General features: G+C 40.3%; 1 protein-coding gene across 1 annotated transcript; it reads right to left on the reverse strand.

Moving 5' to 3' along the window:
• Positions 1-916: 916 nt before the first annotated feature.
• Positions 917-6,664, reverse strand: yipf3 (Yip1 domain family, member 3). The gene is made up of 9 exons (XM_076985697.1): positions 6,380-6,664; positions 5,231-5,440; positions 4,613-4,719; positions 4,471-4,516; positions 4,203-4,295; positions 3,909-4,040; positions 3,681-3,794; positions 3,377-3,500; positions 917-2,124 (listed from the first exon to the last, which is right to left on the reverse strand). Exons 1-9 carry the CDS (start codon positions 6,446-6,448, stop codon positions 1,994-1,996), a joined length of 1,026 nt encoding a protein of 341 aa, XP_076841812.1. The 5' UTR covers positions 6,449-6,664; the 3' UTR covers positions 917-1,993.
• Positions 6,665-8,513: the final 1,849 nt, after the last annotated feature.

The raw sequence follows: 8,513 nt of genomic DNA on the forward strand, positions 1-8,513 counted from the left end.
TTTACCCCAGTCCTCAGCAGTCCACTCCCTGTACCTTTTGCTGAATATCAGTCTGTCCCTGATGTTTTTCTGGAGAGAAGTGGCTTCTTTGCTGCCCTCCTTGAGACCAGGCCTTGCTCCAAGATTCTCCACCTCACAGTGCGTGCAGATGCACTCACACCTGCCTGCTGCCATTCCTGAGCAAGCTCTGCACTGCTGGTAGCCCGATCCCGCAGCTGAAACACTTTTAAGAGACGGTCCTGGCACTTGCTGGTCTTTCTTGGGTGCCCTGGAGCTTTTTTTGGCAACAATGGAACCTCTCTCCTTGAAGTTCTTGATGATGCGATAGATTGTTGACTGAGGTGCAATCTTCCTAGCTGTGATACTCTTCCCTGTTAGGCCATTTTTGTGCAGTGCAATGATGACTGCACGTGTTTCTTTAGAGATAACCATGGTTATATCATGACAGATTGATCTCCAGCCCTGTCCTCATCAACACCCACACCTGTGTTAATGAAGCAATCACTGAAACGATGTTAGCTGGTCCTTTAAAGGCAGGGCTGCAATGAAGTTGAAATGTGTTTTGGGGGATAAAGTTCATTTTCTAGGCAAATATTGATTTTGCAATTAATTGCTGTTAAGCTGATCACTCTTTATAACATTCTAGAGTATATGGAAATTGCCATTATAAAAACTGAAGCAGTAGACTTTGTAAAAATTAATATTTGTATCATTCTCAAAACTTTTGGCCATGACTGTACATTAAATTCACTTTCATTGAAACCAAATGAGCGCAATGGCAGACGGGAAGAGGTTCATGAGGGATTATTGCAGCCTGTCAAGCTTAGTGGCATTGAACATATTTTTAGCATACTTTCAAAAAGCCCTTTATTTTATGAATTCATAAATCTTCAACAAGGACGATCAGAGGTTTCCCTGGCTTTTTAAAACTTTATTTTGGAGTCTACTTATTTCTGTACAGTGTAATATATAAATAGAAAGCTTACATGTGCAAGACAAAGTAATGAAGCATTTTCTGACTGCATTCCCAGAAGTTACAGACATCTGAACTACAGTATGTTTAATGGTTGATTGAATCAAAACTGGCTTTAAAAATATTTCTCATGCACTATTAAAAATATCTGCAAATAAATCATTGTATACCTGCATCAAAACATTGGTTAAATTAATCAAGATAACTTTGAATGTAGATCCATATCCATTTCCCAAAAGTTTTCCCATCAAAACCCTGATATCTTAGAAAAATTATAGTGTTAACAATAGTATGTGTCCTCAAAGTGTCCCAACTTCAGTTGTCTTTGTAAATCTCACAACTCTCGAGAATGTTCTATTGGAAAACTTATCAATTATAATTGCATATGGATAACATTGCAAGAGCAAAATAAAAACGGTTTATCTCAATTTCACTTTGAACCCAATAAATAGTTTATTAACTAATAAGAATCCTTCAATTTCATGTTTGTAATGATAGCTTCTATGGTTTCAAAAGTAAACATAGCAACATTTCCACAATGTTAGAGAAGTGGTGGTGTTTACAAAACAGGTAAATTAGAAATGAAATAAAATGTACTTGCCACAAGGTAGAAGTCCTGTCCCCTACAATTTTACATGAATTTACACCTTTATATGTGGCTGTGCACAGTTCAGCATATGAGGGGGAGGGGTCTCCAGTGTTCCTGTTTAATGCTCGTGTCCAAGGTAATCATCAATAAAAAATTTTATGGAAACTTTCACCGTCAGCAGTGGTGAGGGCATGATGTGCATTGGTGAGGACGGGTTGCCAAAACTGTGCTGTCTTTCAAAAATTGAGTTGTTATGCCACGATGACCTATAACCTTAACTTATGCCCATCATCACAACAGATATGTGACATTCAGTCCACAGCCTGACTCAGGCATGGATGGGGTGCTGGACTGTCCCCACCCCCCTCCGACGCCCAGTACCCTAGACAGGCTTTACGTCTCAGTGGGACGTGTCAGTACGTGATCTGTGATCACTGTGTGTGCACAAGGGCAGCCACAGATTTCACAGTGGCATTCACTACAGCAGATGCCACATTAGGGAGGTCTCTGGCCACTCTCTGGATAGGAGGAACATTGGGTCCTTCTAGGGTGTCCAGGATACCTTGAGACAAAAAGAAACCCATACAAGTTGCTGTTAATGACTGATAACAAATGTACAGTGCACGTATGTAAATGGAATTACTGCATTACAAGTACGTCTGTTGAGGTTCCCGAAATATCATATCAGTGCATCCATAATGAAAATAGAACAGAACTATTTTTTGCATCTAGTTGTATTTACCCTGTGTCTACATGTCCCTAACTGCAGACTGTCCCCAACAGTCTAAATGCTCCTCACAACAGCAAATTATGCAGCACTCACTTATAAAACGTATAAATGCTAATAGGCATTTTTAGATATTAATCCAAAAAGAAAAAAATTGCACATGTATTCAGAACCTTCAGCACAAAGATTTTAAACCGACAAAAAGTTCTCAAATCCTAACTCAATTATGAACAGACCAGAAATATTTCCACTGAAGAAGAAAAATACTTGGCTGCTTTGGACCTTGGGGAGTATAACTGTTTCTAAGATTAGAAAAAGGAGGATACTAAAGAGAATAACTCTATTATTGCAACGTCAGGTTAATCTCAGAAGACACTAATCTCATTATTTAGTTGCTCACAGGGACCAAAGTGTCCTTTATTAACTTTTTTATGCATAATTCTACACATTATATGGCCAAATATATGCAGATTTCCCCACCTGATGATTAAATTCAGGTTTTTCATCCATGCTCATCATTAACAGACGTATAAAACCAAGCACACTGCAATGCAATCTCCGAAAACAAACACGAAGTCAAATGGGTTGAACTGAAGGGTTTAGGGAATTTTAATGGAACATGGCCACAGGACTCCTTTGCCACAAGTCTAGATCTGCTCCAGTCTGAGTTATTGTGAAATTGATGTTTCTAGGTGCGACAACAGCTTGGCCAGAAAGTGCCTCTCTGCTACACTGAGTGTTGAAATGCTATGTCACCCACAAAGCAATCAATCACCTGTGCTCCATGCCAGTTCTCAGTAGAGAGCTTCACCGGCCTCTGCAAGTGTCAGCACAAGCTCTGTGCATCGGAAGCTTTATGAAATGGGTTTATAAAATAGGCCTAAGCAGATGCTCACTAGCTTAAGATCACTGCACAATGCCCATTGTTGACCAGTGCGATGTAAAACACCCCATCAATGGACACTGGGGCAGTGGAAACGTTTTCTCTGGGGTGAGAAGAGACACTTCTAATCTGCCAGTGTAATGGATTAACCTGGGTTTGGCAGCAGGGGAACACTACCTACTGATGTGAACAATGAATCTTTACCTTCCACAATCCTGTGGTAGGCGAAGTGCAGGTAGAGGAGAAAGAGCATGTGGAGGGCGGCCAGGGTGCCGCACAGGAGGAGACGCGGAGTCTGGCCCACCGTGCGCGAGATCAGCACAGCCACCTGGGCCGCGGAGGGAGAGGGAGGAGAAGACAAACAAAATGGCTGACAAATCACATCTCCGCTCCACTGAGCATTCCTAAAAAAAAGCTGACATCACATCCTTGGTAAAAACGATTCGCTTTTGTTTATAAAAAAAAGGAAGACCGTGCAACTGATAAACAGATCTGTGATTCTCCATACCATCCGAAGTGTGGAAAGACCTCCAATGACCAGCCACAGGAGGTAGAAGAGGGAGTGGAAGTGGACATTGTAGGTAACGAAAAGGACCACACAGTGGCCAAAGAGCCCATAGCCCTGCAACGATGAGGACAACGCGTCACACACACAAAACATGGCTTCATATGGACCTAAGAAAAAGCATACAGTAATGGAGTACAACTTCACTTTCAGAAGAACACAATTACTTACTAGTAGAGACAGCATCTGCAGCATGGTGATTTGAGCATTGCAAAGGTAAGCCAAGAAATAAACAAAGGAGGATGACCCCAACCAGTAGCCGAAGCAGGTCCCGATGGCCGTGCCCATCAGCGTACCTTCTCTCTGTTCCAAGAAACATCATTACTTGCCTCAGGAAATGGATGAATAATGATACTCATTCACATTTTGATACTCGTACGCATTAATAAAAAAAAAAGTCAGAAGAACACTTGGAACCAAATTCTGCCCGATGCGTTTACATCTGTGAAGTTGTCGCTCGCTTACAATGATGGTTCCAGATGTTTTCATGCCGTGCAGGAGGATGGCCACCAGAGTGAACACCAGCATCATTGGTCCATACAGCTCGCCCGCAATTTTCTAGGGAAAGTGTATGAATTGGAGGAGCAAAGCTTTGTTAGTAGAACTAATCAACAGCCGTTGACAGCCAATGGCTGTAAAGAGCAGCCAGGGTTGATTTTTGTTTTTATACAGAAAATGCTTTTTTTTTCTTGTTTGCTCTAAGCATCAATTGACATCAATGTAAAACTCCTACCTGTGGAAAATTGATCATCTTGAGAGGAATCATGGATTCAATTAATCTGCATAAAAATGTGTATCATCAGTTGTCACCACTGGAAATACCCAACCACGATCTCCGTAAAACACGCTGCCATAACCTGTGTGATGGATCTTACCTGTTTCGCACTTGAATAGGCTCGACGTCAAAATAAGGCCGAAGGATGTCAATATTAGCATAGAGGTTAAAAGCTTTGGAGGCCTGTCGTTTTCCTGCTTGCCAAACCTGTATAAATTGACACAAACAGTAACTACAATTACTAGAGAATGAATTCAGATCATGAAACAGAATGCCGTACTGATAAAACACCTGAAAAACAAATCAGTATAGGCCTGAGAGAGTCATTATTTTTAAAAGGCCTATAACAATGAAAGGGTTGGGATCGCTCTGCTACTCATGGGTTTTGCCAGGGAGAAACATTTACAAAGCCAGCAGAACGTACGGCAATTTGTCTTGTCCCCCGAGATATGACACCATTTCTTTTTTTAAATGTAAGTGTTGTGTGGCAGTCTACTGAAGGTTAGGCCACGTATTCAGTGCCCTGTGTGGCTAAAACACCAGGCCGTGGATTAAGTGCAAAGTAAAAAAAAATACAGCCTGAATACAGCCTTTGTGATGCCACAAACCTATCATTAGAAACCCAGAAAAAGCGAGATTGCAAACTTCAGTGATGTACACAATACTGAGTGCAACGTTTTGTCCTTCAGAGCATCATGCTACATGCACATTGTCTGACCTCATCAGCAACCTGTCTGCCCAACTGTCCTTTAAGGCCCTTCATTCCGAGGAACTCTCCGTCCTCCCCGGTGTCCTCCTCTGTAGCGGCCGCCTCCGCCGACACCTCCTCCTCCTCCTTCATGCGCTGATGCATCTCCCCCATATCCTCAAAGCTGGACCCCGAGGTATCATCCATGTTCTCCATGTCTATTACAGCTGATCCACTGCCCTAAGAAAGAATCAAACTACACGCTAGCCGGATATGCAGTACGAACATACCAAACATAATCATTACAGCTAAACAAAGGTAATATAATAATTACAAAATTGTACAAATTATCACAAAATTGTATAAATTACAATAACTACAGCTAAACAAGCTTGTTTATGAGTTTCTGTAGTAAGAAGCAATGAAGTTCTCAAACAAATAAGCCTGCATCTAACAAATCAAGGATTTGTTATATAGTTAAGATGTGTTTAACAGACTGGTCATCGCAGTTAATCATTTGTTGTGGTCAAAGAGTTGATTGTGTGTGTGTGTAAGTAAGAGTTGATTGTGTGTGTGTGTGTGTGTGTGTGTGTAAGTAAGAGTTGATTGTGTGTGTGTGTGTAAGTAAGAGTTGATTGTGTGTGTGTGTGTAAGAGTTGATTGTGTGTGTGTGTGTAAGAGTTGATTGTGTGTGTGTGTGTGTAAGAGTTGATTGTGTGTGTAAGTAAGAGTTGATTGTGTGTGTGTAAGTAAGAGTTGATTGTGTGTGTGTGTGTGTGTGTAAGTAAGAGTTGATTGTGTGTGTGTGTGTGTGTGTAAGTAAGAGTTGATTGTGTGTGTAAGTAAGAGTTGATTGTGTGTGTGTGTAAGAGTTGATTGTGTGTGTGTGTGTGTGTAAGAGTTGATTGTGTGTGTGTGTGTAAGTAAGAGTTGATTGTGTGTGTAAGTAAGAGTTGATTGTGTGTGTGTAAGTAAGAGTTCACAAACCAAGGGAGCCTAACTAGGCAGGACATGCGTCACAGGTACTTAGTAGTCTAACTACGACCTTGTTTGTTTTTCAGGAACCATTTAATCTAAAACAAAAGGCTTCCAAATAAGAGGCGGCAAAAGACCTTCAGATGGCCAACAGTTCTCTTAACATCTGTAAATGAATAAGACACCGTGAAAGGTAAACGTTACCTGGATTATAATGTTGTCATCAAAACCACCCCATGGTTCCGTGTTCGTGGTTCCCTCAGACGTCGACATTTTATCAGTTGATGCGACGGCACTACTCTACAAGTACAACGGCTGTATATCTACGACGTAACTATACAACAATACCAACGCTCATTATATATTTTTATGGACAGATAGTGTAATCTGAACGCTTAATCCTGCCAAATATAAACAGGTAGCTACAGTCCACATAAGACGTGTGAAGCACGAAGCAATACAAGTTGCCTAAGCAGTGTTGTTGCAGGACACTTCTCATGAGGAACACGAACGAGCTTACTGATTGGCTGGCTAGTGTTATCCTAGAGACACACGCGCGCGCCAGCGCGTCAAACTTTGTCAAAGTACAAGTCTCAACTAAGAATTCATTTCAAAGTACATTTCTTCAGTGAAAATTAAATATACGTTATGTGGGGAAAAGGGGATTCAAGTTTATTTCGCTTTGATAACTGTAAATTACAATAGTTTCTAATAAAAATGAGTGTAAAAAAATATTAAAATTTTTTTTTACTTTTTACTTTGTTTGTTTTGTGTACGGTTAGGAAGATAAAACTAAATTGCAGAATTACTGCCTGTTATGATGTCGTTTAATTCAGACTTTAATCCCAATTTGTCCTCTTGATGGCTTTTATTTTGAATGACGATTTTTGACCTAGGCATTACGGCAAATTACGTCTGCAACGTTTGTCATGGAACGTGTCTTGAAGTATAAAGGTAAACTAAAGACAAGGCAATGGCTGTGAAGCAAACTGTACAAACACCACATACAACATAAGAGACTTGCGATTGCCAAATGTCTCCATTCTATGCCTAGCACATCTCTCTATTTTGGTTATATCAGCGTGTTTGCCAGTTTTGTTTGGACTCATTTTGCAGCATGTTGTGTACTGTGAAAGGTGGCATCTTCAGTACAGATTCACAGGTGAGGGGTTACATCACTCACTGGAAAAGAATGAGTAGTGTAAGGTGGGAGATATGTGTGTAAATGTACTCTGTATGCAAATGTTCTATGTTGTATATAGCATCAGTCTGATTCCCATTGGTTAACCTGGTTTTGATAACTGCTGTTCCTTTGATACCGTAGGAGATATTGAAGGGAGAGAGAGGACTTTGGTGTAGGAGCTTCTCCTCTCCTCTTTCCTCCTCTTCTCTCCTTTCCTTCCCATGAGGTGTATTATCTTTTGTTGCTTTGATTTAGAATAGTTATTCTATTGTTTCATAATTTTATTGGTTTATTATTACACCTGGTCAGTTGTTTAACCGCAGTCTCTATTGGTTATAGCTTGATAGGCCAGATGAACCCATAATAAATATCAGATAAAGGTAAACGTATACTAACACCAATTGCCTATAAAGTATCCCATTTGCTACGTATGTTTAATAGGCCAACCCCCAAGTAAGGGTAGCTGGATGGTAAATCTCTGACACAGCAGGCTATTATTTATAACAAGGAACTTTGTAAAGGCGGTTAGGTATATTTCAACTTATAATGAACAATTGGAGAAGTGAGCTCCCTTAACTTCTTACCAACTATAATTTGGAGTCAGATAATTTATTCATGCACATGAATCCTTTATCTTCGCCGATTTCTATCCTTGGCTGAAGGCGAGCAGCGTTGGGTAGTTAAAAATCATAACTAAATACTAAATACTACAACTGAGCCTGTAAAATAATTGTGTTTGATCAGTACACTTTACATTTTAGCTCTCCATAACACTTCAGTGGCACTGCATATGGTTCCACATGAACTTTTTAAATGACTTTCCCATGGTAAAGGAAACGTAAAGGAAACGTAAAGGAACTGTGCCATTGGAGTAATTGTGCCAACAGATTAGAGCCATGGTATTCATGCTAACCATTCACCATGGCAACCTAAAGCACAGAAGCATCTATGTGCTTAGCTATAGATAATATTCTTACTCCTACTTCCAGGAGCAGTGGATCTGTTAAGAATGTTGACGACAGTATTTCACATATTTATTAATCTTTTCTAATGTTCACCCACAAGTAATTGTTCTTTCAACTAAAAGTGCATGGATGTGACATCTTGAGAAGCAGATTTATACAGAAGAACGTGTGTGCAGGCAGACAAACGTTA

Source organism: Brachyhypopomus gauderio, unplaced genomic scaffold, assembly GCF_052324685.1.
Source record: "Brachyhypopomus gauderio isolate BG-103 unplaced genomic scaffold, BGAUD_0.2 sc43, whole genome shotgun sequence".
Classification (NCBI taxonomy): Eukaryota; Metazoa; Chordata; class Actinopteri; order Gymnotiformes; family Hypopomidae; genus Brachyhypopomus; species Brachyhypopomus gauderio.

Coding starts and splice junctions, on each gene's coding strand:
- yipf3 (XM_076985697.1), bottom strand. CDS start 6,448: ATGTCGACGTCTGAGGGAACCACGAACACGGAACCATGGGGTGGTTTT. Junction 5,441..6,379: donor ATGACAACATTATAATCCAG/GTAACGTTTACC, acceptor ATTCTTTCTTAG/GGCAGTGGATCAGCTGTAAT. Junction 4,517..4,612: donor CCTATTCAAGTGCGAAACAG/GTAAGATCCATC, acceptor ATTTTTATGCAG/ATTAATTGAATCCATGATTC.